The sequence below is a fragment of the Lemur catta genome, chromosome 2, assembly GCF_020740605.2.
Source record: "Lemur catta isolate mLemCat1 chromosome 2, mLemCat1.pri, whole genome shotgun sequence".
In the NCBI taxonomy this organism is placed as follows: domain Eukaryota; kingdom Metazoa; phylum Chordata; class Mammalia; order Primates; family Lemuridae; genus Lemur; species Lemur catta.
The window spans coordinates 112,848,783-112,869,828 of NC_059129.1; the positions used below are offsets into that span (position 1 = coordinate 112,848,783).

At 32.1% G+C, this 21,046-nt stretch overlaps 1 protein-coding gene across 1 annotated transcript in view; it reads right to left on the reverse strand.

The window, feature by feature from the left end:
• TRDN (triadin) overlaps positions 1–21,046 on the reverse strand; it is a 333,314-nt gene that overhangs the window by 242,951 nt on the left and 69,317 nt on the right. Inside the window, exons 4-5 of the mRNA XM_045544289.1 lie at positions 20,746–20,778; positions 2,698–2,757 (exon numbers count right to left, since the gene is read on the reverse strand). Of these exons, the coding sequence (XP_045400245.1) occupies positions 2,698–2,757; positions 20,746–20,778 (93 nt within the window). The remainder of the gene's footprint in view (positions 1–2,697; positions 2,758–20,745; positions 20,779–21,046) is intronic.

Consider the following 21,046-nt stretch of genomic DNA (forward strand, 5'->3'; position numbering starts at 1 on the left):
TTGAAAGTTTCTTCTAAGCAAATGTAATGTTCCACTATATTACTAAATGAATCCAATACAGGGTCACAAGTACATATACTATTCTGCTTCTGTTTATAAAACAAATTTCTACCTAGTTTATGTGGAGAAAAAACACAAGGTTAATTTAGTTCAAAGGTAAACTTTTAATAACATGTCAGAGCTCATACCTTAAAACCATAATAAGTACTCATTGCTAGCTTATGTGTTAAAGTTAGGTCCATTGAAACTGCTGCATCCTTTCTTCATGAAAAACATCAAACAAAATAAACACATGGACAAAGCAGAAGTAAATGTTAGCTAGATATGAGGAATTAAAATCATTTAATGTGGATGACTATAATAAGTGCCTAATTTTCTATGAAAATAAGTCATAATTGAAACCGATTAATTCTTTGACACTGTAAAAATGAATTAGTATATTTATATCAAATTGTTTGGGAAATATATATTCTCTAGGATTACATATTCTTTGTTGTTTTTTTTTGTATCCCAGTAGATGAGCATATCATCTAGGTGTAGACTCACTGGCTTCCCAGTGACTCCTATGTTCCTAAAATCTTTTAGTATACTATATAGTCCCTTGAATGAGAAAAACAAATAGAGACAATATGATGTGATCTAGCAACCACCATCACCAAAGTTTTTACTTCCTCTCAGCTTCAGTATAATGAACCTTTATCCTCAGATATTTGCTGACTTGTTTATAATCATCACAGACTACTATTACCTTGGAGATATTATATCTTTTCTTATAAGAGTTTAAAATGCTTTGATAACAATTTAAAATCCTAACTATCCATCATATGTAATCATAACTGACATGGAACATTGTGTATAAAAAACAATATTTACCTACATGTAAGAACAGTTATAAAACTGTTATCTATATAACAGAGTAGTTATAAATAAAATGTTTATTTTCACCAAACTATTTGGTAATAAAGAGCAGGCATTATTCTACCTCAATTACAGATAGGAAACTAAGCAATAAAATGAAATCTTTTGTTTATATTCACACAGAAAAATTGTAAAACAAAATAAGCTATCTCTGATGCCCAGTTCAATACTGAACAGCTGAAACTCCATTTTCTCTTTTATTTGTGAAATATTCACTTTCCCAAAATATATTTGGTCTGCTCAAGAAATATATTCAGGTTACTAATATCCAGCCCAGCCTTTGAGAAATTTATTTTAAACTTCAGCCAAATTCACTGTTTTAATTATGGAAGACTCACTAGTTTAATAAACCCACTCTACAGCCCACTGCTCAAAGTCTTTGACATTAGGATTCTAATAGAGCCAGGTCCAAAATGCAAATGGTGCCATCTGCATCACTACATCCACTCCAGCAGCAGTTGTTAAATTAATAGTACAGTCTTCAAGATAAAACAGCAGAGACCCCAATCATGTGGAACCAGTTGAGTTTCTGTTTAACCTCTAGCAGATAGAAACACATAGCCAGTTCAGTCATTGTTCGCTTAATCAATCAATCCGTACTCAAGAGCTGTGTCCAATTTCCCCAACCAAAGGAATTGAGAACCAAAAAAGTAAAGAGAATAGTAAGAAGATATTAGTTCCCTAAGCACAAATATAAATAGGTTTCAACTGAATGAGCTTCAATGTTCTGATTGTGTAGGATTGACTGACCAATCTGGAATGAACTCAACCATTAGGATAGGGATATAATATCTGCAGAATGATTTGAGCTCTTCACAAAAAGGAAGTACATGAAACATATTTAAAACAACAACAACATGACACTGTAATATAGGTTCACATGCCAGTATAAGTTAAGGTTAATTAGCACAATTATTTGAAACTTTACTATCTGCAACTGTAGTATTTACTACCAGTAATTTTGCACTAGTCAGTTTTTGAACAACATTCGATTTTTACCCCAGAAAAATTATTTCCTTTTCTGTTTATATCACACAAACATGGGGATTATGAGATGTTAATTTTTGCTCTGGATCATCCAAAATCATGTGTAACTGACCAATGGGAAAACTTAGGCATGCTTAGAAATATATTCTTTTGAATGTCTTTGCTTCCTATAAATTTCTTCAAAGTTTTATGACTACCTGGGTCACCTCCAGAAAAGTGATGCTTGTAAGATGAGCAAGACAATACCGGCCTTTATTAATATGCTTTTGTTGCAAGACTGCAGTTACCAGATTCAGTTCAGTTGAAAGGGATATTAATCATATTGTCTATGTCCCCCTGTCCCTTGAGGCCATGCAAGAAAGCTGTTGGGACATGGCATTCTGCCATGAGGTCATACAATGACACTGCATTTCTACACCAATGATTGTACAGGTATTGCATAGCATGAGAAATTCAAATTTAAAAAAATTGAGTTTTGACTTATTACAATAACTTATTAAAAGAAGGAAGAAGTATTTGCTCAGTAATTCAAAAAATATATTTGTGGTGCTACCTTAGTAAGTACAAATCCATGGTAAATAAAGATTGTCACACATTGCAAAGTTACTTTGATTCCAATCTTTAAATATTATTTATACATTTATACATAAAGTTAACTGGAGAGTAAAGGTCTTATTTAAACAATACAAAATATTTGAAACAAAAAAAACTAAACATGAAAATTTTTCTTTCTCCCATATGAATATGCAAAAATATATATGCTAAAACAAAACCATAAAATTAAACATTTACCTTTAGTTTGTATTTTCCTTTCAGGTTTCTCCTGCTTTTCAGTCTTTTCTTTGTGTATTTCTAAGGAAAAATAGAATTTATAATTTAAAAACTCTTTGAAAAAGTATGACATTTAAGCCATAGCTATGACCTAAACTTTATAATTCTACCACAAAGTATAAATTATTATACAGTATCTAACAAGGTTATTGACATCTAAAAGGAAAGTCTCTATGACATATTGCTACACAAATCACTTCTTTATTGAAATAAGGGAAAAATGTAGTTATCTCAAAATTAGAGTTATTTGAAAAACTTAAAAATTTAATCAACAGAGATATGTTGTTACCATTTTCAGTGCTAAAATTGATCACACACTATAATTATGTTTTATTTCAATTACTCTCAATACAAATTAAGAATCCTTAATAAGAATGTCATTTAGATTTAGGAAGATTTAGTTTTTACATGTTAAATTAAGAATTTGTGAAATGAACTGTAACAACAATCTAATAGGAAATATATCTCAGAAGTATTGACTCTAAGCTATGTTTACAATCAGCATTTGGCATTACATTTAACCAATAATTACTGCAAGCAGATATGCCACGTTTCATAGAATAAGTTAGTTGTACATTTTTTCTAAATATCAGGTTTTAGCAAATATATTCAATTTGCAGCTAGCTTCACTATACATACGTTGCCAAGGTTGAGAAAATGAAGTTAATTCTGAATTTGTAGTTAATTTGGATAGAGGTAAATTTGAGATTAGAGTTTACAAATATGATTACTACCTTTGAAAAATGACTTAATCTTAAATATGGCTTTTCTTAGAAAAATGCTAATGAACTTTACTTATTTATTTATCACAACTTTATTCCACAGATGGTCTGAGATGGTGCTCATTACTGTACATAATTTAAATTCTCCATTTGTAAATTCACATTTGCATTTTTGTAATTTTTCCAGAAGTCTGCGAAATTAAGACTAAGCATAGAAACACCCTAAATACCTTCAGAAAAGACAGTTACTGACTTTCATTCACCTGTTAAGGAGGTACCCACCACTGTGAAGATTTCCTTCCTTCACTTTTCTCATTAATCAGTCATCTTAGTATTTATAGGATCATTCCTCTACCTTTATCTCATCCCTGACTTTGCATAAGGTAATGAAGATACCAATGAGGTAAGGTATTCATTCATATCTCTGGAAAAAAATCCTCCAAAATGTAAGGTAAGATCTCAAAAAGCATAGGAAATTTCCATCTCCCTGCCTTTCTCACCATTTTGTTTATTTCTTCTCTAATGTCTGCAAATTCTACTCTATGGCAGGGTTTCTTATGTTAGCACTACTGACTTTTTTGATTTGGTAAAGCAGTATTTGGGGGTGCCATGAGGCTAGTCTGTGTATTTGAGGATATTTAGCACCATTCCCGGCCTCCACCTGTTATATCCCAGTAGCTCCCATACCCACCTCCCAGTCATGACAATGAAAAGTGTCTTTGGACATTGTCAAGTCCCCCCTGCAGAATAAAATGAACCCCAGTTGGAAACCACTTCTCTAAAGTTACATGATACTTCAGCCTAATCACTCCTATACTATCCAAAGCAGTAGCCACTAGACAGGTATGCATATTAAGCACATGATAACTGGTTAATCTGAACTGAGACATGCTGTAAGTGTAAAGTACACACTAGAATATGAAGCCTTAGTATGAAAAAGAAATAAAATATCTCATTAATAATTTTTATACTAATTACATTTGAAATGGCTTATTGACGAATAATATGATGGTTTTATTGATTGGTTAATTTGGCTAGGCTACTATCTCAAGTTTTTGAAATGAACACTAATCTTGGAGTTCCTTGAAGATATTTTGCAAATGTAATTAAAATCCCCAATCAATTGACTTTAAGTAAGAAGATGATTCTGGATAATCTGGGTGGACTTCTGTGATTTCATTGGAAAGCCTTAAAAACAGGCCTGAGATTTCCTAGGGCAAGGGAAGAAAATCTGCCTACGGATGATAGCTTTGGGCTCAAGTTTGCCCTGTCTGAGATCTTCCCCACCTGACTACCTGTCTTATGGGTTCAAACTTCCTTAGCCAGTCTCAACAATCATGTAAGCCAATTCTTTGTAATAAATGTCTTAATATATAAACATATTTGCTAATGATTCTGCTTCTCTGTTTGAGTCCTGATTAATATATTGGGTTAAATAAGACATGCTATTAAAATAATTTCACGTTTTTACTTTTTTAATGTGGCTACAAGAAAATTTTTAATTGCATATGTGGCTCACATTATATTTCTACCAGACAATGCTAGTCTAGTCCCAGGGGTAGCAAATGACGTTTTTAAAACCTTAGGTCATACACAAGGTTAAATCTTTTTCAAATGAACTGAAAAAACATACTTGATATTCTCCTCTGCCAATACCTTCTGCTTCTTCCCTCCTCTCAAAAGCAACAGAAGGTATGGAGAAGATTGGTGCTTTGTATAACTCAGGTCCATAAAGCAAGTACAATGTTTAAGAATTAAGGTGGTCTTTGGATAGCTAAAGGAGTCATCTTTAAGAGATAATTTCTTACTACCAGTAGATATTAATTTGAATACAGAGATGAAATGAAATTTTAATATTAAAAAATATATGAAATGCTTCATTCATTGTGATACAGGAAGGCCTTAAAAAGTCATTTAGAAAACTATTCTTTCCTTTAGAGGTAGGTGGGTGGGTGTGTGTGTGTGTGTGTGTGTGAGAGAGAGAGAGAGAGAGAGAGAGAGAGAGAGGTGTATTCCACAGATGCTTTCTGGCCATTCAAAAAAATGAAGCAGGGATTCTGAACATATGGGAGGATAAGATATGAGTTAGACACTTGTGCAGGATTTGGTACTGAAGGTCATCCTGCTAGAATAACCCTGTCAGAGCCTCACCTAATTTAGATTTTGGCAAATTTGCTGTTTGGGCAGGGTGGTGGTTTGTGGGACTAGATAGTCCATGTCGGTCCACTGTACGGGACTTGCAAGGTAGGTGAAAGTTTGAGCATCAAAGAACAGTTGAAAGAAGTACCAGAGGGAGCTACTTGGTCCCATATTAGTTCTTGTGCATGTAGCCACATTCCCATCAATGGGAATGAGGGCCAAATTCTAGCCAGAATTGAAAAGAGCAGGGGTCCATTCTGGAAAAAAAAATAAATGAACAGAAATCTCAGAAAGATTGGGATCAGGAACACCATTCAGAAAAAGGGAAAGGCAGAGGACCAATGTATTCTCTCCACCCTTTCCCAAACACATGAAAGAGAGGTAACTGCTAAGTGGAAGGTAAACGTTTGCATGCTGGATATATTTCATAATAAGTTTTACTTAAGCAAAAATAAATAAAACTAAGGAGAATTTGACTGACAAAAATGGCAATATATTTCAGAGCATTTATTGTTTACTCTATAAGTGAAGTAGACAAAACCCAGTTCTGCAACTCAGGCTAACCTCACAGATAAAGTCCACGTTTTTGTTTTTATTTTCCTAATTCTGTATTCTGGCTTTATACAAACTAAGACAACTTCACTGCTCTGGACAGATACACTCAGCTTTCCCCCTCAGCAGATGCAATCAGTGGAGGTCACAGATTGTTAAAAAACATAATATACAATAAAATCTCTATAGCTTACAACAAAGTAAGATGACTGACATGGGCAATTTCTTTGCAGGAATATCATCAACTAATTTTTTAGTTGAAAAATCACTTTAAGTCCACTAATATTTCTATACATGCAAGTGTAGACAAACACAGCTAACCTAATAAAAACATACACACACCTCCATTTCTTTGCTCACAGAAAACAAAAAAAGTATTTCTGATTATTCAAACTTCAGGAGAAATTAAAAGTCTCTCTGGATGTTTTATTGCAACATTGCATTTTCTTTGAGGATTGGATTCCATCACTGGTATCACTGACTGTGGATATCTGATGTCAGAAGAATCCAATGAAGCCTCTGCACAACGTGCCAGTTCTGTTTCTTATATTTCAGCCAAGAAATAATGACCATTCAGGCTTCTGTCCAATGGAGTAACATGTTACCAATTTAGACTTCAGAAAGATATTTTTCTCATGTACAGAGGATGCCTGATTTGTTACCTTCAATTGCTCTTTCCCACCGAGAACCATTCGTATAAAATTGGAAAATTAAATTTAAAAGATTCAAGTTGTTAAAGATTGCCTTATGGTTTTCCACAAACTTCAGAGAAAAATAAAATTTGCTGTATTATATTAATACTAGCTTCTAGTTATTCAATAAACTCCATAGACAGGTGAATGCCTCCAGTTTGTGGAACATGACAATAATGTATAATAGCATAAAGTTGTATTTAATATCATGACACTCTTTGAGAAACAGTTCACTTAAACCCGAACCATACTTGAATACAAGGGACTAAGAAGGTCAAGGCAGTCATTATTTACTTCCAAATATATGTCCTTTGCAATTAGGTGGAAGTCAGATGTCTGTGTGCAAAGGTGTTAAGTCTCAGCGCCAGATGCTAGTTGAAATCATAAGCCACTTATGTACCCAGTAAATCTTAAAAATTGTTTGGTGGCTTAGAAGGCACAGAGGTCAAAGTATCTTAAACCAGGTGTGAGGCTGCTCATCAGTCCTTAAAGGTATGTGTTTCCACTCGAATTTTGAGAATTAAACAAGGGAAAAATAATATGAAAAATAATGACAATTATCTCAATGTCTTAGAAGGCAAAAGGGAGGATCTCTTTGTTCTACCAATTGAGTCATTGGTAGCCTTACCTAATAAGAAAGAATTAGTACTCCACTAGTGTTTCCTGTGTCAGTAATGGTATCAAGGGTGTTGAAGGATTTAAGGGAAGGGCAAGTTCCTGCCAAAGAATGTGCGAAGTACCTTCCTGCTTCTTTTACTACTCCTAATTTTCCCCCAACACTTTTCTGGCTGCTTGTAGGGAGGTATGAGTGAAGTGAAGCGTGGAGAAAAAAGTAGACATCTCCTCTTAGATTATTGTTATTCATCTCTCACTCTAAAATGAAAATCTTTTGAAATCACCAGAAAACTTTATCATGCTAAGCTTTAAATGCATTTAGAACTTCCATTTAAAAAGCTCAAAGAATTTAAACTCTGCTTTTCATGTTTTATTATTCAACGGAGATAACAATGAAATATACCCTCCTCAATCAGACTGTTTTTCTAAAGTTCAAGGCCAAACAATGTGAGAGAGTTACAAATTGCTGGGCAACATAGGAGCAGTATAGCAATTATTTATGGTGCTGAGAATAAATAAAAATTAGTCATATTTTTAGATTATTCATTATTTCTGAATTGCAATGATCTTAAAATGATTATTTTAATAATCATCACATGAAAATGTTATATATCTATAATATACTAATATAATTAAAATATCATGTGTTTTGATAGGAAAATGTAGATACAGATAAGCTATTAAAAGATCTGTGCAAAAATATTTTCATCTCTGACATGCATTAAAATACAGTTTAATATTGAAGATAATTAATGTTGGACTTGATCTGCTAAATTCAAATCTAATCTGTGTGAACTTCATTTCCTCATCCATAAAATGAGGTTAATAATATTATAGTACCTACCTGACAGATTTATGTGAAGATTAAAATATGTTAAAATGTAAAGGACTTAGAGAATCATCTTTTATCATATAAGCATCATATAAATATAGGCTGTTATTGTTACTGTTACTTTTCTCTCTTTTCACTAAATACTAAATTTGATGAGAGTAAGAATTGTGTCTGTCTTGTTCCACATTAAATTTTCAATGCCCAAAATGATGATTGGCATATACTAGCCATTTGATAAATACATACTACTTGAAAGAATAAATGTTTAGGCATGATCATGAGTTATCAACTCTTACATATTTAGAAGGTGATAATAGATAAAATCTTACCTATTCTTTATGACATAACTCTCAAAACAATTTAACTATAGTCATTTCTAAAATGACTATAGTTGAAATTGTTGAGAAAGCAAAATGTTACATTTCTAAATATTTTTACTTTCTATTAGAAATACTGGGAAAAGTTGCAAAATTTTACTGCTTATGGAAATGGAATAAAGTATGTGAAAAGTATTTATAAACTGCAACTTGTTCAAAAATCTTTGAATTTTGAATAAAATTTTTCATATTGTTTTTCTGGAACAATAAAAAAGCTAAATAATAATAAAGAAAATTAAGCATGTTTTAATACATTGCCTTATTTCAAAACTTAATTATGGATGTTTATACAAAAACTAAATAAACTACAAATAAATGTATTATACCTATAATAAAATCTTGATGTTAAAATATCATTACCTATTTCAACAGAAAAAACTGGGGCAAGATTTAAAAATGGAATATACTACTTAACCTACCTTAAAGAAAGGGGCTCAAAATTTCTATTCCCTTTTTTCTATAGGTTTGATACCATTATGTTTCTCCAGCATCTCCTATTAATGATGAGGATATTTCTGTCATAATCTGCATTCTCTTTTGTGTAATAACAATTGCTTATATATTTAGGTATTTTATATATAGGAATTATAAAATTTGGTCATTTGATAAATATGCTTATGCTGAACATCTGAGAGGATAAGTATAGATTTTATTGATCCTTTTGATAGTCCAAGTTGGAATTTTCAGGTTGGAATTTTCTGGTTCTCATAGTATGTGCTACGTGTCCCATAGGAACATACAAGTATTCTGAGGGTAGAATCTCTAAAACTTCTCTAAATTACAAGTGAAAATTCACTTAATTGGTTTTTCTTCTTCCTCCTTAGCATGTTTAGTTTTGTCAAAATGCATTTATCTAAGGTCTATGTTCACCACAGCGCCAATAATATTCAGGGAGCCAATACATTTCTCCTAGATTCTCTGAGCTCTACTTCCACAACCCATTGGTCAAAAATTACTCAAAATAGATTACGCTAAATGATTCCTAGGAATGAGCTTATTTTGTGGTGAGGTCGTTCTCAATTATTTTGTTATATTACATAGCTTTTGTTTATGATAAATAGATTTTATCTATTTACAATCCTAACAAAGCTTATGTTGAGTAGTTTATAATTTTGTCTAAGATCTACATGGCCAGTTTAAGGCATGCAATTTTTCTCTATCAATATGCTAATAAATTCAAAATGTTATCAATTCAAGATTTTTAAATGATAGTTTCAAGAAGTTAAAAGGATAATCTCTGTCACCAAGGCAACCATCCTGATTCTTTTAAGATGACAACCCAGTTTATTAAATTATTATGAGGGTTGCAGATTTCAAAGAATGCCTTTATCATCATTATGCTTTCTCTAGATATCTCACAAGCATCAGGTAATATAAAATGCTTTCTTAGAATTTTTCTCATTTCAATATAAAAAATCAAATTATTTATTCATTTAAACATAGAACTTCTATTTGTAAGATTCTTCCAATTGTTATTAGGACAAAAAAGATTAATTATAATAAATAACCAAGAAAATCTAGTTATCTCTTTAGTGGCTAATTAAATAAGGCTAAGGGAAAAATATTTTACTGAATTCTCAGTATTTTATTATATTAATATGCCAAATTATATGTAAAGATCTATATTTTCTGATTTTTGATACATTTTCTGTTACATTGACAAATAAAAATTTTTGGCGGAAGTGTATTACTCACTATTAATGAATAGCATAAGGAGGAATATTGTTCCCCCTTGAAGTACCTTGTGTTTGTGATGTAAGTGGGCATACACTCCAAATATAGTGATAGGCAAATACTGAGGACAGTTTCTTCCAGGGATGTTGGCCCATAAATATAAATTATTTTGAAACTCTATTTTGTTATGTTTGATTACTTGGTAAGATAAGCTGAACTATTTCAAGAAAAATAATAGTCTCAATACTGCATATTTATGATCTTTACAAAAAATTTGAAAATAAATATACTAAGATTATATCCACCCCTCCTCATTTTTGCCATTAACTTTGTAATCTCAGGGTAATTCATTTTTTCTCTTTGAATTTTATTTTTTCCATCTATAGAATGAGGCATCATTTCCCATGTGTATATAAACCAGATAGAGGTGGAAATGATTGCAAATAATACCTTTTATAATATAATCACGAGTGAAGTTTACAGATTTGGGTAAGGTTTTGACTGTGTTAGTGTGCTTCATATATGATGATGTGCTAGACAAGATCAATGTAACTGTACCTTAGAATCATCTGGGGAGATTTTAAAACATATTACTATGCTACAGTCCAAACTTAAGCAATTAGTCTTTTCTGGTGAGGTCATTTTTAGGATCTACAATTTAAATAAATTTTCAGTTAATTTCAGAACCACAATCAAAAGTGGATACTACTCTCTAGATCAATGTTTCTCAAATTTTAATGTGCATGTGAATCACCTGGGGAATCATAAAATGCTGAATCTGAATCATTCCATCTACATGGAAACTGAATTCTGCATTTCCAAATAGTTCCCGGATGATGCTAAAGTTGCTGGTCCATGGCCATCATGCTTTGCATTGCAAAGCTTTAGTCCAGATGAAACTCTGGATAAAATTATTAATATATGACATCACCATTTAATCATAGAGTCAACAAATATTCTAGCTGGAAAGGACCTGGACATCAATAAATCCAGCATCTTTGTTTTCCGGATGTGAGAACTGAGAGCCACTGAAGTTACGAGACTTAACCGCAGCAGGTTAAGCGCAGAATGGGAACCACCATAAATACCTCCTGTGTTCATTCAAGTTTATCTCAGTCATGTTTAAAATTTTGATATGTTTATTATTTTAGTTTTATTTAAGCTTTATAAAGTGTTGTTTTAAGTAATAAAATTACTTTTAAAGGGAAAGGAATGACAGAAACAAAATTCACTGTGGCAAAGTTTCCTCTGAAGAGTATCAGAGAAAAGCATGCAGATATCTCAGGGGTATTGAGGATGTTCTACATCTTAAGGTGAATAAAGCAATCACGAGTGTTTATTTTCCTGTTATGCTTCCTAGCATATATATAGAGAGAGTGTGTGTGTTCATTTGCATATCATAAACATTTTACAATAGCTTTTTAAAAAATGGCTAAGTAATAAATATGCCAAAACTAAAAAAAAAATTTATATGTGCAATTGATGAGCATCAATTATCAACAGTTTTTCCAGTGGTTTAGGTGAACGTAATGGTGATATTAGTCTTCATCTTATCATTCATGTTTTGATATTTTCTTAACAGTAAATTTATAAGCAGTAGTCACTATGTGTAAACAAATTATGTAGTTATTCTCTTATCCTCAACTGCCTCCCTTATTGGCCTCACAATGCATAAAATACCCTATTTTAGAATGGCTTTTTTGGATTGCAGTGGCTCTCACCCTGATTGTGAGTTAGAAACACATTGTGAGGATTTTCAAAATTCAACAATTAAAGGCTCCTACCCTAGAGATTCTGATTTAGTAAATCTGAAGTGGGAATTAATCTGGAATTCTGAATTAGAAACAAAAATTAGATGCTGTAGATAACCGTGACTTTCCTGCTGGAACCCATTATCATGGCAGTATTCTTCGTTTAGTTTCAAGAACCACTCCTTTTCCACCCTAACACTCTTAGTTTGGGTAATGCTAACCCGGTCTTTAGTCCCAAGGGTGGGCCTGTGCCCTAGGCCCTGGCAAAGAGCACGTTGCATCTCTGTGGCCAACTGGTTGGTTCCAACAGGGGTGGGTTACTCAATCCTGATCATGAGAGTCAACTGCATTGATTTTGCAGAGACATTTGGGAAAGAGTGCCGGCTCCTCTCCTGAGTTGCAAAGGTCAAATAATTTTGGCCTCAAGCTTCCGGTGACCATAATTACCACTAGGAGAGAAAAGCCTGCCTGACAATGAAAGAAATGAAACAGAGGCAGAAAAGCTCAACTAATACATTGATTTCTCATGATTTTGAAACAGGGAACATTCAGTACTGCAGAGAGAAGCATCTAGAATACATTAGACCTAACAGCTTCCCACTCACACCCTTCTCTACCACTTATCCAATCTTAGGTACAGGTAGGAATGTAACAACACTGAGATGATTCTTATTCTAAGAAGAACTACATAAAACGGTTGAGCCTGACTTGAGTTGTCTCTGAGAGCCTTTTAATTCCCTCTGATGTTGGCAGCAAAATTGGATCTGTTGCTTTCTTTGGCCTGTTAATTTAGGCTCTGGTTTTACCCACTATTTTTTGTGTCATCCTGGTTCCAGTTTGCCTGCCTTGACAGAGACGAGCTTTTTTATTAACATGAGGTACTAAAGTTGCCTGCCTCAGTGGGCCCAGAGCTCACTACCTTAGCAACTATTTGGAGAAGTGATTGCATGATTTACCGGATCTCCCACCTCACCCTCCTCAGCCTCTTTCCTTGTGGGCCCACCTCTGTGCTCACCATCTATTCTCTTTGGGCTCTGCTCCCTTGTCATCACAGATCTTGAGAAAGATGGGCAGAAGATAAAGCAGCAAGTTCCTTATGCAGCCTGAGGACAGTATGCAATGGTGCAGTTATGGAGATGAGTTTTGATCTAGACTTGTTTAGAGGAAAGATCCAAAGATAAATGTATCTACTTAACAAGGTTACTAGGGCCTACCTAGTAACCAATATTCTGAGGCTATGAATTTTAACAAGTTTAGTCACCTTTCTATTCTCCCTCCTTTTTTTCACGCCCCCTATTTTCAGACACTTGATGTGCAGCCTGGTGTAAACCACTGAAGCTGCCAGCAAAGATGAATGCAATGAAAGCTCTGGCACACAAATGTGTCCATCTATCTCACTCCCAATGACGTGATACAACCTTCTGAACGGCCTAATCCTAAAGTCTTGAATATTTATGATACTTAAATTTCCTGGCTCTTCCTCATTCACTCTGACTGCAAGAGCTATTGTGGATTTTAATAAAGTAAGAAAAATACACAATGAAAGAACTAAGTTTAAATTTACTGGGCTGCTATTTTCGACCTGCAGAGCTTTAAGGCAATTTAAACACACAACTATTGGGAAAATGTAATTTGTTTTGCTCTAAGTAGAGGAGTCTCTTCCTCTGCCATTGACATGCACCAAGTACAATCTCATAGAATACCAGCATTCATATTTGTGTCCTGCTTACCCTTAAGGATAGTTTCTTATTTCAAAAAGCAAGTAGTTAGGAAGCAAGGAAATTAAACATAATGTAGAACAGCTTCTGGTAGTTTCCTGTAAGGCAAGATATAAATCTATAACCCATAAGATCACCATACCCCTAAAATTGAAGACCAGTTTTTCCTGTCCAAATAACTGAGCATGCATAGCTCTGAATGACTACAATTATTCTTTCTTAACTTTAAAGCTAGATGTCAGGAAAAGACATTATAAAACATAATTTCTTGTTAGGAGCCTATTATTGTCTTCTAAAATTACATATTCCAAAGGACATAAATGCTGCAATGATTATTTCTATATACAGATATATTATAGATGGAGCTTTAAGTTAGAATAAACTGTAAAAAGGAGACAGGTATATCCATTATGCTGCACTTAGGAGTGTTACTACAAAAATATTTAAAAGCTATATACCTGCTACAGAATTATACTTTCTGTGAATGTTTACCTAATCTGTAAAGTCAGTGTCATATAAATATTAATACTAAAATAAGAAAGAAAAATCAAATTAGGTTTGTAATAAGCCAGTACTTAATCTTTTTGAAAATTACAGAAAAATACTAAGATATCTATGCTGAATAAATACATAGTTTTAACTTTAAGAATATTGGATTTTCTCTCTCTCTCTCTCTGCCTTCTCTTTCACTCATAGAGAGATAAAGAGAGTATGTATGTGTGTATCTATAGTACTGAGCCTGGTTTTAACTTTGACTTGGGGTCTTTATGAATCATTAAGAGAACTAAAATGAATTTATTTATCTAAAAATAGAGTATATTCATTTACAATATCAATTATTTATATTTTCATATTCTTTCAGTTCAATTTATGTATGATAACCTCATATAAAGACTCATTATCAAATATACAATGCCCCAACTATACTATCTCATTTGCTCATTTATTCATCAAACTCTTCAACCTGGCCTTTTCAGTACATTTTACTAAATAAGGTGATCTTTTATACCTTTGCAATTACTTTTGCTGTAGAATACCTGGTTATATTGATCCTGATATTATCAATACTACGCAAAAGCTCCATTACAGTCATTTATTATTTTATTAATAAATTTTCATCATCAGTTAAAAGGTTGCAAATAATTTATAGATTATTGTAAATGCTGACATTCAAAAATAAAATTTCTGCATCTTTTTTAAAAAGTTGGGTCAATGGACTCTAAGCACTATAATATTTCGAGACCTCATTATCAATTTAAAATATACATCAACAATCTCTTTCTTTTTTGCTTTTTTTTTTTTTTTTTTGAGACAAAGTCTCACTCCAGCTGCCTGGGCTAGAGTGCAGTGGCATCATCATAGCTCACTGCAACCTCAAACTCCTGGGCTCAAGCAATTCTCCTGCCTCAGCCTCCAGGGTCAGTAGCTGGGACTATAGGCATGCAACACCACACCACCTAATTTTTGTATTTTTAGTAGAGACGGGGTCTTGCTCTTGCTCGGGCTGGTTTCTAACTCCTGGGCTCAAGTGATCCTCCTGCTTGGGCCTCCCAAAGTGGTAAGATTACAGGAGTGAGCCACTGAGCCCCGCCCAACAAGCTCTTTCTTAACATTTGGGAATTTTTTGTCTTTCTCTTTTTTCTTTAAATTCATATTTTCATTTCACCACTCACAAAATTTTATTCAAGAGCGAGATATTTTTATGCTTGGGAAAATACTTTTTTCTCATCATAGCATTACGATTCTCTAGAGAAAAATAATGTGTATATATTTAAATTTAAATTTTTTTTCCATTCTGTGATTTCAAGCCATATAATATATTAACGTTTATAAGAATGTAAGAATCTAAAAGTTAATCTGTCACAAATCTTCATAAACAATTATTAAACCTGAAAAGTAAATTTTTTTTAGAACACGATCTCTTTATGAGATTAATGGAGCGTTAAAAATAGTTCAGGTATCTGTGGATAAATGTTATCTACAGCTAAAATAAGATAGAATTCATCAATAAAATTAGCCTTATTTTTTACTTTTAGTGATACAAATGTTGAGAGCCCTTTAAACATCTACACACACAAACACACACATGCGCATGCGTGCGCATCTTAATTATGGCAATGTTATTCAATTTTTTGGTTTCCTTGCAAGTAATGTCAAAATAACATAAAGAACCAATAAGAAATGTATTTTCTATGATCTCTCAGCTGAGTAACCGACTAATATCATCTTCAATTTTATTGGAAACAAAGACTTGAAAAACACATGGTTTGCAAAAGATTTGTTACTCTGTCCTCAGAGTCATTCACTTCCAGAATTTTGGGGAGGTAAAGAGGCCTTATCAGACTTTCTAATGACTATTAGATAGATCTACTACTCTTACATAGTGGTACCTTGAATTAACAACATATTCAGAAAGGGTTGAGAAAAATAAAAATATCGTGAATTGTAATAATTTTGGATAAAATAATATTGTCTTATGTATTTTTAAATGTATTTCTTCCTTTGAATATATTTAATCTAAACCTTATAGCTGCTGCTCACTTAATTTATGAAAAATTTTCCCATGTTAAGTGAGGAGCAAAGCCACCTTTTTTTTCAAACTTCTTATCCAAATCAAACTTTCTGTCAAAAAACTATAATTTTGTTTTCAATTAAAAAAGGTTTTAAATTATATTTTGAGAAAATTGTGAAGAAAGCAATAAATTTTGCCACAATTTGGAAGATATGTTATTAAAAGTAAATTAAAGGTCAAAATACTGTAATGTGGATTTAATAGAATTAATTTATTTTAATAATAAGTTATAAAAAGAAAAAAACCAATATTCTATTACACATTTATTTATATTAATATCATGTTAGGTGTAGATAAATCTTTAAGTTGTTCATGAAACTAGAAGTATGATAAACATATTTGGTAATACAGCAACATATATATGAGGGGAATGTGAAACTCTGATGTTTTACTTTTGTGAATAATTAAATGTTTCCACTATAAAATAAATAACTAAAATAACTTTGTTAGCCATTAAAGGTAAATTTTATAATGTATTAACCAAAAGATAATATATGCTATATATGTATATATATTCATCCAACAGTTAGCATATAGTTTTATTTTTAATAGGAGGTAGAAAATACATATAATATAAATAACGTATATATTATATATACTATATTATATACACACATAGACACATTCACATATATACATACATATACTTAATTGGTTCCACCAATAGTATATAATTTAATTTTTGTCAATAAGAGGTAGAAAATACTAAAGATTTTATATTAGATGAAAAAGATGAAGTTTGACTATAATTAGATTAAATATTTCATAATATAGTTTCATAAGGTGGGTTTTAAGTTCCTTTTTGAACAATACAGAATTAACCTGAAAGGAATCACAGAAATGTGGCATGCCTGGATTTATTCAATGCATCTTTAAAAGTTTAGTTGTTCTAGAAAGTATTTAAAAGAATCACTAATCTACACTGCATTGGTTGTTTCAAAGTTTGTTTTCTCCAAGCCAATGACACTTCCTAGGAACAAGTATTGAGAATAACTGAAAAGAATTGTTTGCATTCAAATTTGTAAAAGTCATTTTTAACTTTCAGTATTTCCTACTGATGTTTACTCTCTTGAGACTATCCCTTAAGAGCAATGCACTCTCTCATGTTATTCAGCTACATAAGAAACAAATTCATTGAATGAAATTTGTCATTGCTTATATCACTCCATTCTACCATATCTCTGACTTTAGAACATCTTATCATAACACAGACTGCCACGTATGAACACTGTGCTTTTCACTTACCAGATGTATGTATTAGATAGGCCTGGAAGGCCCACCAGTTAAGTGTCTTTTTGGTTGGCATTCTAGCAATTTAAAGATATGTGAAGGATACTTCTTTATCTTTTGAAGTGGAAGTAGTGCAATTAAAAACCTGGGGATGTTCCCAGGCAGAGTAATTTTAGGAAAGCATTCAAATGGCATTTGATTCCTTTAAAGCTATTTGTATGTGTGTACCCCTTATAAAGTGGGGTGTTAACATATCCATGATGTGTACTGCTCAACAAGACAGTTCCAGATATACAAAGTACACCCACTATACACAATGCATAATTTTTCCAAGATATGTGGTTCACAATAGTATTTGGTTTTCATAGTTATAATTTTTAAATAATTACATAATAAAAATACACTATTTGCTAATGGTTCTGCGTCTTGGACCTTCATGTTGAAGTGTTTGGTAATAGAACTTAATATTTTAAAATTTTGACAAGTTGAAAAAATAAATATGTATGACAAATATAAAGACATTAAGTACTGCATGTAGTACCCTAAAGCTATATTTATATATAACACCATAAGCCACAGAATAGCAGATTTTAAAATATCATCCATATTAATAATATATTTAATAATCAATTTTACAACCCTGAGATTAGTTGAGTGGACCATTATTCCGTATCAAATTAGAACTGCCAAACTTCATCCCTAAATAACAAGCTGGTTGAATTTTTTTTTGATAAGATTAGCAATAACTGGACAAATAAAATTAACATTTTAAGTGCATTTAAATAAAGTAGGTTGACACAAGGCAGTTAAATAAAATATGCCATAGCCTGGTAATTTAGAATTTAAATATCAATGGTATAAAATGGCTAAATATTATTGAATGTATATGAATTGGAAAGAATATTACTGAGGAGTCATTTAGATGGATGAAAACCAAATGTTTTAAGAGATTATCATTCAGGATTACCCAAAAAATTATTCCTTAAATGAAAATTTTAAATATAAAAATGGGTAAAATAACCCATGATGAGATAAAAATAAGCTCATAGAACTCCTTTCCTAATAATATTAAAAGCATACTTTTAGATGCAGAATGTGTATTAGAAATGTTTTATAAAATGATACATACTATTGTAAAGCTCTCTTTGCCTCTATGTCTCCACAAAAGAAAAGCATTTACATAAAAAAATACTTACAATGAAATATATCTCTTTTAGTCCACTTTCAACTGATGTTTATTATTACATAGGCTCTGTACCCAAAGTAGGGTATATAAGATGTTTATTTAAATGTCCATATTTTTTACATAAATTTGTAATAATACTATTAAGAAAATACATTCAGGTGATATTAAGTCAATTCTCTCAGGTTCAAGTATGGAATCCTTCAAGTCATTAGTGTACATATGTTTAAACACATATCCCTTAGACTGTTTTGACTAATGAGCATTTCTGACATTTTTAATAAATATCCTAAACAACTATTTAATAGTTTTTCTGCTGAAAATTTGATTTGGTGAATCAAGGCAGTCATTTAAGAAACAGTAGTTAAATAGCTTTGTGTGGATTTGCAATTTATTCTACTCATTATATCAAAGTTAATTTTAGAATCATTTTAAAGGAAAATTTAAATCAAAAGGAAAGAATAGATTTTTTATTAAATAGTAGATATTAATTTATGGAGAATATGACCTTATGATATTCTGTGAAATTCAATTTATAAATATAAATGAGAAAACATTATTATCTGCTTTGCCCTCTTCCATTTCCAATTTAAAAAAAAAGCACATGTGCATAAGCTGTTATTTCCAGATAATTACTAGCAGTTCACTTAAAGTTTAACTATGTTCTAGTCACCATCTGTTAGAGATCAGCTATAAAAAGACCCTGTTTCTGATGCCTCGATGTTTATAGCCTAATCTAGAATCTCTAAACCTGAAGTTGCTGGCTGAAGTCTGTCTTGAGTTCTTGTGTCCTCATCCTGAATTCATGAGTCATGAAACCCTTCCTATCTCCTCAGAAAGCTTTATAAAAAACAGATTCGTTTCTGGATGCCTTTAAAGGAAAATTTCAAGTTGAGATTCACTGGTTTAGCTCTTTTTTTGTTGTTATTGCACAAGCTACAAATTCCAATTTTCTAAATTAGCGTACACTAAACGCATTTTTACACCAGATAGTAGAGTAGTCATGTATGCTCAGGCAAGGCTGAAGTGCCAGGTTTGGATATCACTGTTTGAATCCGTTGTAGGTCATGGGAGAAAGCAACAGAAACCAATGTGCTCTCCTCTGGAGTAAATACTCTCTCAAGAACCTGCTGTTAAATATGTGCAGCATAACTAAACCTTGACAATTGTATGAAGTCTGGCTTAACTGTTGGCTGTTCTCTAATGACAAATGTACTTCAAGATGGTACCACTTGCTCCCCATTTCGCCTTCCAAACATAGTTCCTACTCCTTTTCTGTAAAAATACCTGTCCCTCTGAGGTTCTTGCCCGATAGCTATACCCCTTTTTCCTGGGCTTATGGCTCTTATCATTTGGATTGTGACCACCCTGCTCCGTCACTGAAGACCTTAAGTATTCTGCAAGGAAACCCTCTACACCACATCCAAGCATACCCAGGTGACTCCACTTCTTGGGAATAACACATAAATCACACTGGCTAGATATGCCCTTGCCTCCAACATTGCTATGCTTCTTGCTATCTCAGCTATCCTGTCCCATGGTCATAGCCTAATATGCAAAATATACTGACAATAAAATAATACGAAAAATAATAAGAAACAAATTTGAAATCAATGAATTTGTCTATTGTACGAGAATAAAGATCAGTGGCTACAAAATTCTCCTCTCATTCCTAAAATTCCAACTCACATAGGTCTGTGTATAGATGGATTCACACAAATCTACTAAGGAGGGTATCCAAAAAATAATCAACTGAAAAATAGCAAGATCAGCTTCATTGGAAAAATTAAGTATTTTTTTTTACTGACTATGCATCTTAATATAATCATTAAATAAAACCTCTACATTAAAATTAAATGAATAGAACTCAAGTAAAATATATTTGAGTTAAACTGATAATCAACTTTACCATAAGAGAAAAGAAATTTTTTTCAAAAATAAAAACAACCTACCTTTTTTTTTCAAGGGAGGCTCCTCTATTTCTCCTAAACCAAGACAAAAACAGTACATTAGAAAAACCTTTTAGCATCTTCACTATTTTCCCATTTTCTTTTCTTCAGTTTATTTAGAAAAAAAATCTATTAGTTTTGACAATTATAGTCCTTATATTACTTTGCTTCCCAAATTCCAGTTTTTAAATATAAACTTTGTATGTACTTTTATTTGAGATGGTTTCATTTTTATGAGTTCAATAAAATTGTGGCAGTGATCCAAATTATACATTATAGGTTATATATCCTGTTAATTTCAGCT